A 22,458-nucleotide genomic window follows, 5' to 3' on the forward strand; every position below is an offset into this window, starting at 1 on the left:
TTTACACACACAAGGACAGGTCTCTTATCTGTGGTTTACTACAGTGCCTACACCAGGATTTAATACATGAGGGATCAAAAAAAAATTTTTTTCTTTTTGCTAATTGAATGAATGAAGGCAAGGTAATGACTTGCTTTTTTTCCTATTAAAAATTATCAAACCCCTAGGAAGAATAGCCTGTATACACAGTCTTATGTCTTTACCAGATACTTTATCCTTAACCCCTTTCAGAATTCTGTTTTTTGCCTTTACCATTTAACTCCAAGTGTCACCTTTTTATGGTTCATTGACCTCCAGGTCATCAATCTATTTACCTACATTATATTTCTTTTGTATTTGATACTTGTTGAAATTACCTCTTTACTTGGCTTGTGTGGCTCAGATATATTTTAATTCTCATGTAACTCCGAGGAATCATTCTCTAGCTTTAGCTCAGGTTATGCTTGCTGACACTTTAAAAATAAGTGGGTGATTCTGTTTTCACCTGTTTTTGTATTCTTTCTTTGGCAACTTTACCCAGCCTTGTGATTTATTTAATCTCAAGGTGCAGTGCCCTCATCTGAGGTCTAGGTGTGTATCTCCAAATGCTTCTGTGGATTTTTCAGGCATTTTCCAACTACATATGTAGTTGATTTCTAGTGAGGTTTAAATCCTAAGGGTGTGACCTTAATAACTTATCTCAATCTCACATTACTTAACTATAAAATTGAGATATACCTATTTTGTGAGGATCCAAAGAGATAGTATATACAATGCGTAGCCCAGAACCAGCTACATGCCGATGAAAGCACTCAATAAATGTTTTCCATTATTATCAGTTTTATCCCTATTAGATACAGCCTTTGCCAATGTTGATATTTCTTGAGTACATGATAATACAGCTAGTTCTCTATATAAAGAAACTATACTTTTGAATTGCACATTTACTTATGTACTAAAATTGTTTAAACAAAATTCTACTGTGTGTTTTAAGTTTGCATTGAGTGTGCCTACTGACGATTGACAAGGAAAAAAAAAGCTGTAAGATGGATATCAAAAAATAACATTAATGAGCTGCTAAAGCTAAAATTACAGGAACTTATGAAATTGGTTAAACATAAAAACCATTAAACTGTTTACTGAAGCTTCACAGATATACTGCAGCTAATGAGCATTTCTGCTATTTAAATAAGCCCAAATTGAACACACATTACATGGATACATAATTAGTCATGGCAGTCAGACACACATAGACTTACTTTTAAAGCTCTATTTAGGGAATCTTTTCCATTTGATTTATTTTGTTAATTAAAATATTTTTCAGTGTTCACTTATATTTTAATAATATTATTTTTACAAGTATAATTTACTGCTGGTTTCCTATTTGTTTTTATTTTTCCATTAAATGCAGCAAATGGGGATTTTATATGAAACATTTTTCTTAACCCCTTTCAGTAATTGTTTATATCATTTGATGACATAATTCATCATTTAAAAATTTTGTTCACTGAGAAGTATACATAAAATTTTCAATACCCTTTCTATTTTTTCACTGTATCACAATTATCAAGAAATATTAAGCACCCAAATGTGCATAGAATTATAATGATTATGGTCCAAACCGGATTAAAGGATGATCTATTCCTTCAAGGAGTTTGCAGTCTTAAATAGATGGTATCATTGAATATAAATAAGCAAATCAAAGTACAGCATTTGGGGATCCAACAGAGAATTTGAAAACAATTCCTATATACTTAACTTCAAGGAGGAGATCTCTTCCAGGTAAAATGAAATCCAATGTTGAAGGAGTTCAGTGTCTTAGAATTATTTCAGAGAAATAAGCAAATCAAAGTGAAGTGCTTAGACTGTTTTAATTCTGAATCGGTTTGTTGGTCAGTTTAGGAAATGGAAATGAAATTCCCAATAGAATACAAATAACACAAAAGGAGTTGCCATAGGCTATTATTGACATCTATCTTTTTCATTCAACTCAGGGAGCCTAAGTTTATCCTGAACAGGGTGAGGGAGAATATCAGATCTGTACTTTACCCTGCCTGAATTCTACCAGCATATTCGAACTGAAAATTATCTAACCATAGCAGTCAGGAAACCAAATAGTTAAATTGATCAGAAGAAATTCAGTGTGTGCCCATTCTTTGTCACTGTAGAAACACTTTTTCTCCACACAATGAACTGACTCTCTAATTGTGAAAATAAGACCTACAAGAAAAATAACTAACACAGAATAATATGAGTGCTAAATAAATAGAACGGACAAATACTACATTTTTAGACCAAAAGACATATATTAGATTCCGCTTATGTGCCAATTATATGCTAGATGCTGGGGAAGTAGCTGACTTAAATATATCATCTGAACTTAGGAGTAGTAGAGGTAAAACAAATAATTGAAATAAAGTCACATAGTGCCTAGTGTAACAGAAAGTCGTTAGTGGTTAATTCACCAGAAAGCGGGAGGAAAAAGGTTTCATTGGAAAGGATGCTCTCAAGGCTGAATCTGTGAAGCTAGCCAAGACTAGAATTCTTTGCTATTCCTATCTTCATTTTAGTTACTCCCATGATCCCCAATGCTGAATTTTAAGAGACTGTAGTGAGTCTATTTATTCTGACTTTCTCTTGCCCCCGCACCCAAAGTCAGAAGCAGCAGGACTTTGGAGACAGAAATAATTGGATTCAGATACTGCCTCTGCTACCTCTTGGCTTTATTGAGGATGATAATATCCACCTTCAAGGGTTCTTTTGTGATCTAATAAGATATTCTATGGAAATATGCAGCAGTATGCCTGCCATGTACTAGAGATCCATAAGTGCTGATTGATTATTTTTTCTAACATTCTTCTTTAGTTGACAGTGACGTTAATGGAATGTAAGAAGTAACTAGGATAAAATTTTCATTGGATGGATTGGCACAACATGTTAACTGACTGAATGTTGAGATATTTGAAAACAAGATTCAAGGATTATACTAAGATTTGTAAGTTCTATTTTTAGTTTTGAAGAAGGGAATTGGGGCCTGATGCGATGGCTTATGCCTGTAATTCCGGCACCTCTGGAGGCCGAGGGTAGCATATCACTTGAGGTCAGGAGTGGTACTGGCCAACCTGGTAAAACCCTGTCTCTACTGAAAATACAAAAATTAGCTGAGCGTGGTGGCAAGCACCTGTAATCCCAGCTACTTGGGAGACTGAGGCACAAGAATCACTTGAACCTGGGAGGTGGAGGTTACAATGAGCGGAGGTCACGCCACTGCACTCTAGACTGGGCGACAGAGCGAGACTCCTTCAAAAAAAAAAAAAAAAGATAGAAAGAAGGAAGGAAGAAAGAAAAGAAAAGAAAAAAAGGGAATAGGAAAAAGTCATGATGATTAAAATCTCATCATGAGGACAGGTGGAAAAGCAGAAAGTATGATGTCATGGAAGCAAAGCTAAAAGACTTTCATGAGGAAGAAGTGGTTATCTGTTGAATTTTGCTGAGAAATCAAGGAACACAAGGGGGAGGAACATTAGGTGCCTGTCCAACTTTGCCTTTGCGTGACCCTGAGAGTAAGGACCTCCTTAAATTTTGTTCTTTGGCTGCCTCACTCACCTCACCCTATTTCAGGCACTGAAGCGAGATGATCACTGAGAAGAATCACTGAACTTGGCAACCTGGAACCAATTAATCATCTCAGTGAAAAAAGTTTTAGTGAAGCTTTGGAGGCAAATGCAGATCTGGAATGGTTTTAAATTGGGAGGTACTACTGTACATGTATGTACCTACATATGGGAAACCTCTAATTTGCAGAGAGTGACTGGTAATGGAGAAGAGAGTGGATATAGCATATGGGGGCAAAATTCCTACCAGGTAAGAGGAGAGGATTCTTAGGCCCATGTGGAGAGACTGGTTTCTGATAGGAGGGAGAGTTCCTTAGTGGTATTAAAAAGGAAGAGAGAGAGTGAATGTATAGATCCAGTAGGTTTGTAGTTTTGCTGATGGGAACACAAGACAGTTCCTATGTGATAGCTTTTATATTCTCTGTGAAATGTGGGACAAGGTCTTCTCCTGACAGTGGGGCAAGAGAAAGGAGTTGGGTCTGTAGAAGGTTTGAGGAGTGAAGCAGAGGTAAGACTGGTGCTCACAATGAGTAGAGGAGGTGAAAAAGTAAGGTCACCAATAATAAATCATGAGATGGGAAAGTCCAGAGGAAGCATGTGAACTGAGTTTTGGATGCGATGATTTGGAAGGGACATTAGAGCATACAAGTTATAATCTTAAACAGGCATCAAGAAGTTCCAGAATAAAAGGAAGAGCTCAAGGGAGAGTTCGAGGCCATCTTTATAGAGATGAAATTGAAGGCCCTAAATGACTATGATTTCTGACAGAGAAAGTGCAGTGGACTGAATATTTGAGAGCTGAGAAGAGGAAAATGAAGAGGTGAGGAAGGGCTAGAGCCCAAGAAGAACCGTTTAAAGATAAGCAGAGCCAGGGTAGAAGAGCATTCTGCAAATCAGAGAAGGAGATCAAATTAATGTCATTCAGCTGTTGGATGCTACAGAAAGGCAAAAGGGCCGAAGACTAAGGTCACAGAATTTGGTGACCGTGGAGACCATACTTTGATTTGAGGAATAATTTGGTGGTTAGACAAGTAAGCAGTCCAAGTATATGACTCTGATAAATTGGGTAAAGGAAGATATAAGGATGTCAGTGAGAAAAGATAACCATGTCAAAAACAAAGTTTTTTTAAATAGGAAAGGAGAAAATGACAAATACAATCTACTAAAAAGAGTAAGAGACAGTATTTGAGGACCTGCAGGAGCAGGAAGGTGCAGAATCAAGGTTACCTTTTGAGAGACTGGCAGAAGGAAAACGATGAATCTTCATCGTGGAGAGCATACTGATTAAAGTACTGAGAGGTGGAAGGGAGATGTGAAGACAAAGCTCAAGCCATCCAGACTTGATATTCTTAGTTGGAGGCATTCTCTGGTTCTGGCCCTTCCTTACCCCAGGTTATTCTATTTAAACAGAACTCTGATATCCTGGCCTTGTAATTAGAATTTATTTGATCTTGCTGAGATTTTGCTTTTAGCACTGCCTTACTGAGATTACTGCCTCAGCTCGCCTTTTAGTTTCATTGTGCTTTGGTCCTACTCAGTCATAGGTTATGTAAAAATTACACAACAAGGACATAGATGAATTCATCTGTGTTTTCAAGGTATCATTTTATTGTAAATGTTGAAAGTTTTTATTCTCCCCATTATTTTATAACACACCAAACTCTCCAAAGAATACTAATAATCCTTTTTCATTATGATATCTGTTGTATTGTTTTATTGTGTATGGAGAATTAATTTATATTTGTGTACTAAAATATAACATTCTTGACATCTTTTTATAAACACTGAGAAATATACTTGTCATATGCTTGTGGGTTTCTCTTTTACATATATGACAGCACAGCTACATCAGTTTAATTGACCTTGGCAATCTGCATCTGCCAGTGATGTGTCCCTGAGGGACGGTTTCTGCAATTTTAAGCTGTGGCTTATTGAAGAACTTGTGTGTCACAATACCATTAAGTCTGTATAAAAAATCATTTCATGCATAACATTAAATTGACTAAAAGTTCCAATTTCAAAACGATTTCTTGTTATAAAGCTACCTCAGAGTGTCTTTGTTTTTTAAATAAGCTCATTTGAACATAGTAGTAATTAAAGCAGAAATTAACATAAATCTTGAATGTTTGGTATGAATTAAGGACGTTTTCATTCTTTATAAAGACTGCATAAAATTCCAGGCACCATATCATTTAACAAATTTCTCTCCCAATTGAAGAATAATATAGACTGTGAATAAGCATGTTTTGGGATTCTTTTTCAAGTTCTTTTTCTGTTCAACTATGGAGCTCCTGGGACATATGCCACAGTCTCCATCAAGAAGCAATCTCATGGAAATCTGTGAGAAAACTGTGCATGAACATAACAGAAAATCCCCCTCCCCATTTTATAAACAAGAAAGGAATAATACAATCCTTCTATTAATATTCATTTAACACTTCAGAGAAAATGGCAAGCAGGTATTTGGTTTGCAAATGTAAATATACATTTTTCATCCACTTATGCTTTCACTCCTTCCAAGCTGGGTAAAGACAGAACAGAAGATTTGCTTCTGAGATTTATTTTTATTGTATTCCAAGTTAAATGTATCAGCAGAGATGTAAAAGAGCTGTGGGGAGTTCATAGAAGAACAGTTACGATGAGGATGAGCGTCTTCTTCATAAGGAGCAACTAAATAAATGAATTCCTTTCTGAGAAATTATGAATAACATGCACGTGGATTTTTTCACTGAATCCTTGATTTTAGTTCTAAGCTTAAAAAACAATTAAATAATTAAAATAATGGCTATATTTTAAAAGAACTGTTGAAATTAGGAAAAGTATTTAGCTCCATAATCAGATTTAACAAAGTTTCAGTAAATTCATATATAGTATGAATCATATATGAATATTATGTTTGCTTAAATAGAGTCCACTGTATGTACAAGGAAATGATCCTAACCATTTGATGTTCAGTCATTCTTGGTCATACAGTCATTCTTGGTGCTTGTGATACAGTCATTCTTGGTGCTGAAAGAAAACATTTCTTGGTGCTGAAAGAAAACATTTCTGACCTGCTGTAGCATTGCTTATATTTATAAAAGTTGTCCATGTTCTACTTTCTTAGTGATCTTTTTGTAGATATTTGATGAGCCAAATATTGGGCATTAAAATATATACAGATGATCTCTATTTTGATTGATGTTAGTAACCTCATAACCAGCTGTGTGATCTCTTGGTTTTTCTTTTTATTTCTGGAATGAAATTAGGAACATGTTAAACTTGAAGGTCTCCAAAATAAGCAGGAGGAAATTTGGTAGTTAATTTTCAAAAGGAGGCCGAGATGATTTTTAATATGAAAGAAGATCCTTTTTCTATTTTAGAATAGAGTATCAAAGAATTGTTTGATTTTTAATGAGGTTAGCTGGATATTACAAATGATAAAATAATTAAAACAGTTGATATTCAGGTTTAAGACTTCAAAGGGTAAATATATATTGAGGAAAGAAAGCTTATTTTTAGAAGTATACATGAGTATTACGAATGTTTAGGGACACATAATAACACAATGCATATACAATAGAAATGCCTGTGAACAGAAGAGTGCTTTTAAATTCACAAATAAATGCCCCTAGGGTGGCTTATGATGTTGGTGCTAAATATTTTAAGAAATGCAAAGTTACTTATTAAACTCAGAGTAACATTTCCTGACTACTTATTAACCAAGTTTGTGACAGGTGGAGTGTTAAAGTGAATTGTTCTATGTGCATTTTTTGCATCCTAAAATATGGTAAAGCACATTCTTCAAGAACTTCAATTTGTGAAGCATTTATTCAGCACCTCCTGTGTACAATTCACTGTGCTCAAGTGAACATTCAAATGTTATGAGGCCTGAAGCTTGTACAATTTGAGAGCTCTTCGTTAAGAAAAGGAAAATTTAGAGATTTGAAATTAGGCACAGGGCTTTGAAAGAGTCCCATGCAAGTGAGGGACCCTACTTAAGCTTCAGTAACTTCACGATATAGTTATCCCTTCACATCTATGGGGGCTTGGTTCCAGGATCCCCCGTGGATACCAAAATCCATCTATGCTGTCAAGTCTGTTACAGAAAATGGTGTATTATTTGCATATAATCTACATATATCCTCCCATATACTTTAAATCATCTTTGGATTACTTATGGTATATCTAATACAATGTAAATGCTGTATATATAGTTGATATACTATATTGTTTAGGGAATAATAGAAAGAAAAATGTATGTACATGTTCAGTACAGACATAAACATTCTATTTTTTTCCCAAATATTTTCAATGCACAGTGGATTGAATCCACAGATGTGAACCCATAGATACAGAGGGCCAACTGTAAACATATCTTTGACTCTAACTGATGTCGTGGGACTCAGAGATAACTAAGGAATTATTCCTATCCTGCTCAAGCTTAGAGTGAAATCTGTACTTTAAAAAAAAAAAAAAAAAAAAAAGCTTTGCTCTCCTAGTGATAAAATTTTGAATTTCTAATCTTTTTTTAATAATTATCTTTATTTCATATATCTTGTAGGCCAAAGTTTTGGAAACATAAGGTCATTTCTGATAGAACAGAATTTATTTTTACCCCTTGCTGCTATTTATAAAGCTCATTACATACATCATTCAATGATGGTGTGTTACAGTTGCCATTATTAAAATAGGTTGAATTGATGAGCCATACTCACTATTGACTTTCTTACAACTCAAGTAACTGTCAACAGATGATAGTGATGATCTGTTATGCAATGGGGAACAAATGATAAAGGTCTGTTTTCATGTGACCTTTAAAAACATTAGAAAAATTTCCTCAAAATGCCATTCTGCTTTGAAAGTAATTGCATGAATATTTAATTTTTCTCTCAGTGAAAGATGAAAAAACAAATAGAAACAGTAGAAGATTTTAAAATAAAAACCTGAGTGTGATATCATTGACCCGTCTACTCATTCATTCATTCATCCATCAATCCAATTGAGTGTCCTCTGCTTCAAGAACTGTAGTGTGCTCTGTAAAACAGAGGCAAGCAGTGTGGACACATTCCTGTTCTCATGGAACCTGTGGTCTTGTGGGAAAAACACAATCAACAGTAATCCCTCAATAATTTTCTACAACTCTAACATTCTTTAAATAGAAAGCTACAAATATATACCAATGTTTATTTTATTTCTTTTTTTTCTCTCTATTTTACTCAGAAGAAACTGGTTTTAGGTGTCAAAATAACATTTTTTTATATTTGGCTATTTTGCCTTATACTTGATTCATAAATCATTTCAACAACTAACTTTTCTGTTCCAAAATCTACCAAGCTCTCCTCCTTTACTTTGTGATTAATTTTTTCTCTTTTGAGTTGGAGTAAAGAATAAGGCCCTTAGTCTGAGATGCTTTGCTTAAAACTTATGACATCATTACCTGGAGAGAACATTTTATCCTAAACACTGGCTTACTCAGTTTACTCCATCAAATGGGGTGTTGTCCACCTTTCTTCATTTCTTCTCTTGTTCAACCCTTTCTCTAAATTGCATCCATTGATCTCTTCCAAATGTCAGTATTATGCTTTCAAAATATTCGTTAGATATTTTTCTTAAAGAAGCACAACCTCATTCCTCTTCCATGACTCTTTTAAATTCATTGGAATGCAGCATATTTAGCAAATAATTGCAAAACTACTTTACAGAGTAATTTCCACAAGGAATTAATGGTAGTGTTTGCATTTGTTGCTTTTAACAAAACAAAGCAGAAATTGCTGGCTAAATGTAACTATATACTAGATCCATTAAATTGCTTGATAGTAAGTGCAAATAATTTAATGAAAATGTTAAATATTTTGTCTCATTTTGCTTTATAAAATGTTTTGTTGTAAAAAGGAGATTAGCCATTGACCTGAATTCATGATGTAACTTTCAAAAGTGACACACATGAACAAGTTTGGGATGATATGAGTAGTAAGAGATCTGTAAAAATGATGGCTATGAATGAAGTTTTAGAAAACGTATTTTGTATGTATTTAAAAGGTTGTACTTTCCTTCTTTATAGATCCATACTTCGTAGACATAAATGTCTGCTCTGAAACATTGACCAAATCTGTGGTCTTTAATTCCTGTATGTGAGGTGTAAAGTTAAGTCAGTGCACTTCAAATGTGTTGTTAACGCCAATGTTTTGTTAGCTTTTCATTTTTACAGTTTACTAAAAACTGTTGTTTGAATCCCTGGAATAATAATTAAACCATAATTTTTCTTAATTTTAAAATTATTGTTATGGAATTGTCTGTTGATTAGTCATTGTCTATTGTTTTTCACTTTTTTTCCAGTAAAAGAAGCCTTGAGCCCTATAAAATTTAACAGATGGGGTCTCCCAGAAGTAGATCCAGAAACTATGCAAACTAGTGAACCATGGGTATTTGCAGGTGGCGATGTCATTGGTTTGGCTAACACTACAGTGGAATCAGTGAATGATGGAAAGCAAGCTTCTTGGTACATTCACAAATATATACAGGTAGGCATTTTTCATCATTTCCACTTAATTCTTTTCCAATGGATAAATACTTCATTTATTTTTGATACTTATCTATAAGAGCATTTCTATACGGCATATATAAAATATGTCACATACATACTTACTTGGATAAAAATTTTAAAATGTAGACTAGGTAGTAGAACTGTTTAGTTGATTAAAAATCGGGCCAGGTGTGCCACCTAACGCCTATAATCCCAGCAATTTAGGAGGCTGAGGCGGGAGAATGCTTGAGCCCAGGAGTTCAAGATCAGCCTGGGCAACATAGTAAGATCCCATCTCTACAAAAAATAAAAAATTAGATGGGCATGGTGGCACATGCCTGTGGTCCCAGCTTCTTGGGAAGCTGAGGTGGGAGGATCACTTGAGCCCAGGACGTCAAGGTTTCAGTAAGCCCTGATCATGCCACTTGCACTTCAACCTGGACAACAGAGATAGACCTTGTCCCAAAAAAAAAAATAGAAAGAAAGAAAATGTATTATGCATTCCTACCATTTGAGTACTGTGAAGTCGTTAGTCCTGTTGTGTTCAAAATATTTATTATTGCCTTAAATACATAGATCATACACTTATCAAATCTGATGGTATACAATATTATAGGACATATACCAGAATCTACATTAATTGTAGTCTTACATAGTCCAAAAGTAGTTTGATCTGTTCATTTGGACCCAATAAGGTCCTATCTATTTTCCAAACTCTATGCACCTAAATGGAAAGAAGACAAACGTTTGATGAATTTCAGTTGCAATTCTTATTTTTTTAAATTTTATTTATTTATTTTTTATTTTTTGAGACAGAGTCTCACTCTAATGCCCAGGCTGGAGTGCAGTGGCATGATCTTGGCTCACTGCAGCCTCTGCCTCCTGGGTTCAAGCAATTCTCATGCCTCAGCCCCCGAGTAGCTTGGACCAAAGGTGCATGCCACCACACCCGGCTAGTTTTTGTATTTTTAGTAGAGATGGGGTTTCACTACATTGGCCAAGCTGGTCTCAAACTCCTGGCCTCAGGTGATCCGCCACCTCAGCCTCCCAAAGTGCTGGGATTACAGACATGAGCCACCATGCCCACCCTTCAGTTGTAATTTTTAAAAACAACTTAGTTTTATGATGAAATACAGAATGTGAAATGATGAGATGTGAAGTTGAGCATACTTTGCCACAGTGACTGTGGTCTTGAGGAAGAAAGGTGTAACTGTCAGATCTCAGTAACTTACTTTCTGACTAAATGATTTGTGTTCTTTTCGTTCTATGATTTCATTAAATGTAGACACAGTTACCTCATTTATGTAAATTGTTCCTGAAAAATTTGCTCTTGTTAATAAAATTTTTATTCTTTCTTTCCTATTCAGGGAAGACTGCTCACACTATGCCTTTTTACCACTCTTGTTTTGGTTCTCTTGTTTGTTTCCCACATGCTAACAAAATTCATTTTATCTTTAATGCTTGCTTTAATTTATTCCTCTTTTCCGTGACCGTTTTGTCTATTCTAGTTGTCCTTCTCGTGTTTGTGTAACTAATACAGGATGTACTTACTTGCTAGGTAGGGCCTGGACTTGACACTGATTACATCATCTTTTAAAAGTTTGATTCACCTGCCTACTCCCACCTCCTCCTTGGCATCTTTGAGTAGTGTGGGGCTTGGATGAAAAAAAAAAAAAAAAAAAAAAGAACAATTATTTTACTTCCATGTAATGACAAATAGGAAATTTGAATGGAAATCTGATGTGTAGAGAAAGGAGAGAAACAGACCTTTAGGTATAATGAAGAAAACATGCATGTGCTTTAAAAACACATATTGATAGGAATGATAGTGTTTGAAATATAAAATAAAAGTTGTGCCATGTAACAGTTTTGGATTTGGCTGAAGGATTCAGACTTGTCAAACTAAGTGTTGAATTACATTTTAAGATGGAGTAGAGACGGAAGGTAGGTAAAAATCTCTGTCAAGTAAAATCAGCATTTCCACCTTCCTGCCAGGGTGTTGGATGCAAAGTGCTAAGCAGCGATAAGGCTAACAAGGTACATATAGACAAAGTGGGATTTTTCTCTCTCCACATTGTCATTGACTTAGTTCTGGTCTCTATCACCTCTCTTGAAATTGCCTCCACTTTCTCTCCTGTCAAATCCAATACCCCTACACTGCAGCCAGAGTCATCTTTCTAGAGTATCAGTTGAATCCTAATTTGCTCATTTAAAACCCTTCATGAGGGTTTTAAATGCAAGTGGCACGATCATGGGGGTTATAAACCCTTTAAATGAGATCAGAAAAAAAAAATGGCAATGACTTTTCCTCACACTCAAGGTAAAGGCCAAACTTCTTAGCTTTGTGATGCTGATTTGAATGTCCCCGAGCATACCGGAGATTTCTCCTGAATCAGGGCCTTTCCCCAACTCCACCCATTTCCCTCTGGTTGAGTCCCACTTGTCCTTCAGGGTTGGCTCCCTCCTCCTCGTCCAGAGAGTTTGTGACATGAACTTCCTGTGTGCTGCTTGTTTGAAGCCTACTTACCAGTCTGTCTCTTCGCAAGCCAGGAACCATGTTTATGTATTGCTGTATTCTCAAAATATTTATCTATTAAATAGGAAAAATATACAGAAATCATTTATCTTCAGTACATTTAAGGAGGAGTTAAGAAAACTAATGAGTTTGTTATATGATAAGTTCATTAGCACTATAATATTGTTTTCTCACAAATGTAGCATTTGTTAAGAAAAATTTCTGTAATGTCTGCAGTATGTTTCACAGCTCAGGCTTATGACATTTTGTCTTATATTTTACATTAGTTTGTTTTGGGGGAAAATGTAACACTGGATCGCTTGTTTTAAAATATGATTTTATAAACAGATTATAGTATTAATCCTTGCAATTGGGTGTTTAGAAATTCTTTGTAATATGCTTTTTCAGATAAATGTGATTATCTGAAGACATCCATGTTGGGAGAAAGTGAAGGCAATTTCTCTGAGGAGAGCTTCACTTAAATTTCATTAGTTAATTTGCTCAATTACCACTTATTAAGTAATAGCTGTTGGGCCCAACACTTGACTTTGGTAGAGTACCAAAATGCATAAATAAGAGCAGTATAAGATAGTGGTTATAAATTTGGGCTCTGAACTACAGAGAAGACATCAGATGCAGTTCCAACACTTTCAAATCATATTACCTCAGACAGGTTACTTCAGCACTCCAGGGTATGGGGTGAATAAGCAATTATAAATTATTATTATTACTTATAATAATAATTAGAGCTACTGTCTTCTTGGGTCTTGGAGAAGATTATGAGAGAAAGTATGGAAAGCTCTTGGTATAGACCAAGCTTTGTGACTATTTACTGTGTATACCATTGTTGTGGGTTATTAGAAATCATTCACCTTGGATTGTTAAAATGAGATCAGAAAAAAAAATGGCAAATAGGAAATTTGAATAGAAATCTGATGCATAGAGTCTTAACAGATGAATATTGAAATAGGATACTTTAGATAATTACAAAAGCATTTTATTTATCCATTAATTTATTCATCCACATACACCCGTCAATCCAAGTCATCCATGCATGAATTCATTCATTCATTCATTCATTCAGAAAATACATTTTCAAAAGTAGTGGATATAATAGATGGCCCCAAATATTAGATTTAAATTTGCAATTAAGAATCCTATTGTCTAGTAAAGAAGTGAGTTGTGTAATGTAAGCCTAATACAGCATATTTAACACAATAATAAAGAACATAAAGTTACAGAGGTAACCTGGAAAAGACAATGACTGATTCCATCTGGATGTGGATATTAGGATGTGGAATCAGCAAGGACATCACAAACAACAAGGTACAATTTTTTTAAAGAATAAGAAAAATTAGAATAATACTGAGTAATTAGACTTGCTGAGATTTAAAGAAGGCTGCTGGATAAGTTTTTATATGTTGCCCACTCCACAAGGGGTACCCAGACCAGGGTACAAGCTGGCTGAAATCCAGGCCAAACTCCACTAACCAAACAATAAAACCTTTTGTTGTGCTGCTTCTATGCAGAGGAAGGAGTTCCTTCCTTGAATTTTCACAAAGATGTTCTTTGCTTGCTCCGTAAGTTCTGCACTGTGCAGGCGCTCCTTTTTATTTCATCAAAAAGCATAGGGGGGACTAATGGAAGCTCTGAATATAGAGATTATATAGGAAAAATGAGATAAAGGTCAGTAATTATACCAGGGCTAGACTGCCTAGCTAGGATTTTAATTTGGAGTAGGTAGTGTGGTAGGAATTGTTTACCTATAGAAGTGATAGTGTAAGATCTGGTATTAATGTGAAGAAAAGTATTTTCCAGTTTGTCAGAATTTCCCTTTTTAAGTGTCATTATGTTATAATATTAAATTTACTCTTTTTAAATTACTTGTACTAATAAATAATTCAATATGACTTCACCTTAATTGTTCATAATGTGGTATTAGTGGAGTCCAGACATATTTATTTTCTTCTACCAAATGAATAAGAATTACTGAATATGAAGGATAATTTTGACAGTGTACCTAAAGAAAGAATTTATAACTGAAAGAATGACTATAGCTAAATGAATTCCTTAATTAGTTTAATTCCTTAATTTCTCTTTTCCTGTGAAACCAAAATTAATAATTTGTTGGTTAATCAGAAAAAATTAAAATGTGAAATTGTAAAAAGGGTATACACATACATTAACCTCATCATTTTATTTTATTTTTTATTACATAAGAAGCATATGACCAAAGCTTATAATTTTAATTAAAGCATATAGATATTTTCTCATTTGCCTTTTTCTTTTAACAAAATCCAGGGCCAAGATGTTTTTAAATAAAATAGCCAGAGGTTTATTATGTATCTTGCCTAAATCTATCTATAACATATTGTCTACCATTTTCATTTTTAAAAGTTGTACAAGACCTTCAAGAATCATACAATGCAGTTTTCCAGATTTTTATGTTTGTCCTGCAGTCATTTCAGTTATTTGACCAACACCTAATTTGACAGCAGTATTTTTTAAGTAACTCATTTTTATTATATCCTTTAAGAACTTTCAACTTAGTTTTCATAGAATCAACCTTCTTTCATTTTGCAGCCATATAACTAATTAATGGTTGTTTATTTACATTTATAACCAACAGAAACAGGGTGAAAAACATACAACTGACTCTTGGTATGTAGACAACTCAACTAGTAAAAGCAGAACGTTCGTAGTATACAGGGGTGTCCTACTGGTTGTAAAGAATCATCTTTACATATTTTGTGTCTCATAGGGAGGAAAACAAGGGAAGGAAATAGTCCAGTAAATCTGTCAGATGCAACCAACTTGGTTAAGAGAGCATGTAGAGGACCTCAGTACCTTCATTACAAAAGCACCAAATAGAAGACTGATTTAATATCCAATGTTATCAATTTATAAAAACACATGGTGATATTGTGAAATTTTGGTCTTTACCCTGTTTCCTGGCATACAACTCCTAAAATCTTTGGAATCTCCAAAGTGATGAGAGTGTGTGTGTGTGTGTGTGTGTGTGTGTGTGTGTGTGTGTGTGTATGCTAATGAGTTGACTGATGGCTGACAGCCCATAGGTAGCTACAGGATAGGGGCTGGTCACCAGAAGGACTGAGGCAGGATTAGGATTGGGACTTTCAGCCGTGCTCCCCAACCTCCAGGGAGAGGAGAGGGGCTGAAGGTTAAGTCAATCGGCAGTGGCTAATGATCTAATCAATCATGCCTATGTAATGAACTTTCCGTAAAAACCCAAAAGGGCTAGGTTCTGAGAACTTGCCAATAGCCAAATATGGGTGACGGGGGTACTTCCAGGATAGTTAACTAGAACGCTTCCATGTGCCAAGAAGGTGGCACACCCCAGCTCCACGGGTACAGAAGAGTCTGCGCTGGGGGCACTTTCAGACCTTGTCCTATGTGTCTCTTCATCTAACTGTTGTGTTTGTATCCTTTAAAATACCCTTTGTAATAAACTAGTAAAAGTTTGGTTTTTGTTTTGTTTTGTTTATGTTTTTGTTTTTTCCCCTGAGTTCTGTAAGCTGCTCTAACCAGTTAATCTAACCCAAAGAGGGGGTTTTGAGAATCCCAGTTTATAACTGGTTGGTCAGCATCACAGGTGAAATAACCTGGGGCTTGCGATTGGCATTTGAAGTAGTAGGGGGCAGTTTTGGAGACTGAGCTCTCAACCTGTAGGAACTGGTGCTATCATCAGGTAGATAGTGTCAGAATTGAGCCGAATTAGAAGACATTCAGCTTGTGTCCGCTACAGAATTGATTGCTTGCTTGCTGGTAGGGAGAAATTCCCACACACCTTGTATCAGAAGCATGTTGTGAGAGTTTAGTAGAGAAACTGAGTTTGTTTTATCCACTCACACAGCATTCAGAAGGCGGAGAACTTACTTTGTTCTAGTATTAGCATATAAACAGATTTGGTTGCAAAAAGTGGAGAGAAAAAGGCTATATGGATATCTCATCATGTTATGTCCTGCCACTGAGAGAAAATTTAGAGATAGAACACAAACTAAATTATTCTAAATTATAATCCCAGATCAGAAGCTCATTGTCCCTGCAGTAGTCATGGTAGTCCTGAGAAGGAGCTCTTATAAACATGGAACATTTTGTCAAATAAAGTTGATCTATATAGAAATTATAATCACGAAACTCACTGATTTGATGTATCATTAGAGTTATTTTTGTCATGTCATTATTCTTTTGTTAAGAATTGTTCTCAATTCACTATATTTTAGATGCAACATTTTAAAAACCACAGTATTTATTACCAGTAGTGGAAGGGAATAACTAAATGTACATGTTGCTGCTACAAAAGCAGTTGTAGTAGAAATATTTATATTGAGAGACAAAAAATAAGGGTTATTAATAGAAGGATAAATACGAATCAACAGGTTGAGGGAGAAATCCAAATAAAATAATTTGTATAGAGCATCATTTTAAATATAGGTAAGAAATGAAAAGGAAAAGATCTATTTTCTTTCAGGTAGGATTCATTCCATGAAAATCAAACATTTAAGGGAAAAAATGCAAAGTGTAAGGAAGGAGGCATCGGGGCATTAAATTTTTAAAAAATTTGAGTACGCATTTCTAAGTGCCTTCAGGAATCACTACCTACTTAGTTACATACAGAATAATTGCAGCTGGATAGTTACAGAATATTGTTTATTGGCAGCCAGCATTTGAAGTCAACTTTCAACAACAATAAAAAAAAAAAAAAAAGTTAATTTTTTCATTGTTGGCTTAGCTTCAATATTTCTACTACTGTATATACATGATTTTGCCTAAATACATGTTCCTAAATACTATTCTTCTGTTTTCTTCAGCAAACTTTATCCTTATTAAAATATGCTGTATTCCTGTAGTAAGTATCCATGTTAAGGTGTTTGAAAATGTTTTGACCGTTTCATTTAGGAATCTATATTATGTCTTCCAATTTGTCAACCCCCTTCTGAAACTAACTTGTGAGGCAGAATTATTTTAGAATAGATACACAAGACACACACAAATATTCTGGAATGATACTGAATCTAAAATACATTCCTTAACCCTGTAAGCTCATGAAGCACAAGCATCTTCAGTTTCTTTCTCTGCAGGGTTTTTTCAGCTTAATGGTAGCTTGTGTGATATAGTATTGAAAGTTATATTGAAGTTCTTTAACAGTTACTGTGATTCTACTCAGGTGCATGTAGTATATGGGTATATTTTGAAATAGGTGTTTATTAGGCTCATCAAAACTATCATAGATATCTTGCGTTGGTGACCTACTTTTCTACTGCTTATGATTTTTTCTGTGGGTATTTTCTTCTGGCTCGACTGAGGCACAAAAAAATCACTAGTGGTTGAGGGAACTAAGTATCTCAGGGGATTGGTAATGAGATACAGAGCCTTTAACCTCTTGGTCACTAGTTCAAATCTGCCCCAGGTCAAGAGTGACAGAAAGTCATTACCATCTGATGGCAGTTCAATAGGCTCTGTGAAACGAATTTGTGATTTCAAGACCTAGTGGAGACAAATTCATGCCATAGACCTGAAGTAGAGTGAGTACAAATGGTAGCTGTGATTTTAGTTTGAAGAGAAATGAGAAGTCCAGTCATTGCTAGATATTCCATCTTCTTTCTGTGAGCTGAGCTTCCTTTGGTGGATTTGTTAATGGAATGGAATGAGAAAACTAGGTTTATGCGGTGATTTGGGACCAAGAGGTGCACATCCATAGGAATCTTTGTCTGTCATTGTTGCTAATGAGGTACAATTCAACATCACTAAATTGACTTTTTTTTTTTTTTTGAGACGTAGTTTCGCTCTTGTTGCCCAGGCTGGAGTGTAATGGTGCGATCTTGGCTCACTGCAACCTCCGCGTCCCGGGTTCAAGCGATTCTCCTGCCTCAGCCTCCTGAGTAGCTGGGATTACAGGCATGTGCCACCATACCCAGCTAGTTTTGTTGATCAGGCTGGTCTCGAACTTTTAAAAAGTGATTTTAGACTCAGATGATATTGAATTCAAGATTGAAAGTTACATCATTCATGTCTCCCATTTCTTCAATGCCCTCCATGTATATTTTTTAAAGGTTTCATTTTCCTTTTTTAATCATAACATTAATTTCATCTAATTTGGACATATGACTGAACATTTAGGGAAGCCTGTTCATTCTTGTTAATCTTTTACTTGAAAAATACTTAGTTAACAAACAAGAACAGACAATTATAAAGACAATTAAAGATATGGAATTCCAAATTGAGTACCATGCAAAAAGATCATTATGATAAAATCTAATTGAATTGTGTGCATTCATATCAATAAATGAAATTTTTTACCTTCTGTTATTTTTTGGGTTGATATTATATGAGAAATTTTTCTTTCTGGTATCTTTAATAAACTGTCATTTTATTAACAATTTCTGATTTGGGGACATTTGAAAGGAATTATCTTTCTGAAGAGGAAAAAAGACATGTTTATACCTGAAAATTTATAAGATGAGAGCATTTTAATAATGGCATATTTACTATTTTATTTTATGCTGGGGTCAGTGATTTTCAAAATGAATCCACAATGCTGGATTGTAAGAATTTTAAAGCTACCTTGAATAATGCTTATGATGTGGGAAAAAAACGTAAAGAATGATAATAACTCTGCCTCATGTTAAAGATTTCTGCTCTGGACAAAAATGAACAGTTGTTGAAAATATGACAGTCAGGGATTTTAGAAAACAAACTTACAAGAACTTCTCTGTGTTGAAGTCCCTGTTACTTAGAAGACCTTCAGTCCCAACTTTAAATAAAAGACACTTGTCATCATTATCATTGCTTAAAATATCACTTTAATTCCACATCTTCAAAGGCATTTTTTTGCCCTGAAATATACCAGTGATTTCTACACTATCTGAAGAGCTATTATTTGAGAATTAGAAATTTAAATTGCACAGGCTTAATATTAGAGTATTTCCGTTACCCTTTGCAGGTTTTGAGGCAGCTTATTCGACCTTACAGTCTCACCAGGAAGCTAATGGGAAAGCCTTGCAGCAATCTTCACAGGAAAGTTTCCAAATGTCAAGTGTCATCTTTCCAGCTGTTAGATGAATGGGTAGCCAAGAGGCATTTATTTGGGTGTGCAGCCCCTGTGAAATCTGGGTGAAGCGGGAGAAAAGGCTATAATTTGGTGTTTAGTTTACCAGCATTGGTATAGTTGCAAATCTCCTAGCCAGGCAAAGGATTTCATTTTGTGGTTTGATGATTGACAGCCAGCTGCAGTGTTCTTGCACTTAAAGAATAAAAATGACTGAAAAAATGGCATCATCGATATGTCATACTAATTTTCGAATCCTCTACTGCTGCAGATAAAAACAATCTTATCAACAGAGCTGCCTTCTTCTTCTCTAAACCCCTTTCCAACTGAGAAGAGGTAGCCTTTTGAAATGACAACTGTATTAAAATCTTGAGACTTATTGAAAAAGTGTCCTTCAGTTTAAGATATATTGCAGTCTCTTTAATTCCTGTGTTAAGAGAAGATTGATATAAATCATTGGCCACTGTCAGGTTGAAAAACAATGAATATCAATAAAAATACAGTTTTAAATCATAATGGATTCAGTTTGAGATAGTGATAGCCTCCAAAAAATAATATTGAAGTATGTCATGGCTAAATGCTGTTTCCATGCTAAGTTTTTCCACTGGGTCAGGATCATCGTGTTGAGATGACTTCAGGTCAGTCTCATTGGGAAACTGAGCCTTTAGCTTAACTAGTACCAGAAATGTATGTGACCTCATCTTTATTTCTTGCAATGGCAAGTAGTAAAGTCAAATTTGCTTACAGTTATTGAAAAATGAAGTCGTCTTCAGTTGCTTATAAATAAACATACATTAAACCCTGTAGTACTCTCCACATAATTTTCCTCTTTGATAGTACATTCAGGTTAAATTGTGATGTGTTCTTTAGCTAATATTTAAAAATAATTATTATGCATCAGAGACTTGACACGTTTTCTATTAAAAATTCTAGTAATGTGAAGCTTTTTGTGTATAAACGAGAATTTATTTTTTGTAACGTCCATATGTTCTAAAAGGAAGTCAAGGAAAAAAGGAGCAATGAGGCTATACCTAATGGAGCTATCAAAACAAAACTATCTAGTTGGTGATAGAGGAAGAAAATACCATGACTAATAAGTAATTTTAATGCCTTTTATTGACTTTGTATAGGTTCCAAACTTTTATTAAATGGCAGTGTTTGACCTGAAAAGTAATTTAAAATGAAATTGTCTCTGTAAAGACAGAATATCTCCTTGCCAGTATACAGTAGATTGCTACTTCTGGCAGAGATAACCGAAGATTAGAATGGGCAGGAAAAAAAAAAAAAAGAAAAAAAAAAACTGAAAAATCTGATCCAATACATAGGGAATCTAACCTTAGTTCATGTTGATGGAGTATGAAAGAAATTAACCACTGCAGTGTCAGCTGGTCCAGATGGACCAGAACTGTTATGCATCCCATGCCAAATTTTCAGCGCTCTAATGCATGGGGCCCTCTGGGTCTAATGACAATGTAGCACAATAAAACAAAACACCCATAACCTTTGGTTTGCTGTGGGAAATTTAAATACAGACTAACCTCATTGTAAATTTTGACCAGAATTGTGTTCTTCTGAATTCAGTGATTTAGTAAAGTTGAATCTCAAACAAGTTGTAAAGGATCAGATCAAAAAATATCCAGGATGGTGTAATGGCAACCTGAAAGTCAGGCAGTCTGGGTTCAAGTCCCGAACCAATTGCTCATTAATTCTGCCTTCAGACTTTTGGGAATATCATGTTGCCTTTTTGGTTTTCTCACTTATGTCTCTGAGACAGAACATTGTCATCATAGAGGTGGAATTCCCAGCTCAAGGACTTAACAACTTTTAAAATCTCCGATACGTTATCTGGAACCTCATTATTTTCATTCATGGGAGGGGCAGAATTGTAATTTTATACGGTTCTAAAACCCAAATAATATATATAAAAATTTAAAAATCTAATTTATTGAATACCCATTATGGTTGATTGTTTTTAGAGGTTTAGCATTCACTTTATACTCAAAATTACCTCTGGATTAACCATTTCCCCATTTAAAAAAAATGGAGAACTGTGCTGGATTTGGTTGAGATGTAGTTGGCCATGAGTTAGGAAGCTGAGGAACAGGATTTAAAAGAGTAAATTCACATAGTAAGATAATTTACTCAGAAGAATACAACAATAATAGAATTATCTGAAAAGGCTGTAAAAAATCTTAACTATCCTCGAAGAGATAAAGACAAGAATAACATCCATAAAAAATAACAGAAAAAATGTAATGCCTTTCTTAAGGTGTTAAAACTAGTTAATAGCAATGCTGGGGCTAGAACCCAAGTTTTTCTGTTCTCAGTTCTACTGTTCTTTTCAATAACCAGCTTGCTTTTTCCTCATGATGTTCTTTTCTCTTTTTCTGAGCTCCAGCTGAGCATGTGGAAGTCAGAACACATAAGTGAGTTCCTAGCAGTTATCAGAGAACTCTGTTCCGGAGTGGGGACAAGTATTGGACTTTTTGTGATTCTTAGAACCAGTACTCAAAAGTTTACCTTATTTCATTTTAGATCACTTCCCATGTACTGAACAGTCACTATATAGCAGACAACATCCTGTGAGAATGTAGCCTTCAAATAGATTTTTAGTCAGTTTTATTCTCTGTTGTATCCCTAGAACAGTGGTTACCTTATTGTTGGTGGTTGGCCAATGAAATGCCTGCCATGTGTAGGCACTTACTAAATACAGTTGAAACAATGCGTAGGTTATGGAAATGTTTTAGATTATGAGGACATTGAGTTTAGGAAATGG

The 22,458-nt window shown here is 34.9% G+C and overlaps 1 protein-coding gene across 16 annotated transcripts in view; it reads left to right on the plus strand.

The window, feature by feature from the left end:
* The window catches only part of DPYD (dihydropyrimidine dehydrogenase), an 863,430-nt gene that overhangs the window by 379,792 nt on the left and 461,180 nt on the right, over positions 1–22,458 (plus strand). For all 16 annotated transcript variants that reach the window (XM_065549305.2, XM_005542629.4, XM_065549291.2 and 13 more), the window contains one exon: positions 9,912–10,096. In XM_065549305.2, the coding sequence (XP_065405377.1) occupies positions 9,912–10,096 (185 nt within the window). The remainder of the gene's footprint in view (positions 1–9,911; positions 10,097–22,458) is intronic.

Source organism: Macaca fascicularis, chromosome 1 (assembly GCF_037993035.2).
Source record: "Macaca fascicularis isolate 582-1 chromosome 1, T2T-MFA8v1.1".
NCBI classification, from domain to species: Eukaryota; Metazoa; Chordata; class Mammalia; order Primates; family Cercopithecidae; genus Macaca; species Macaca fascicularis.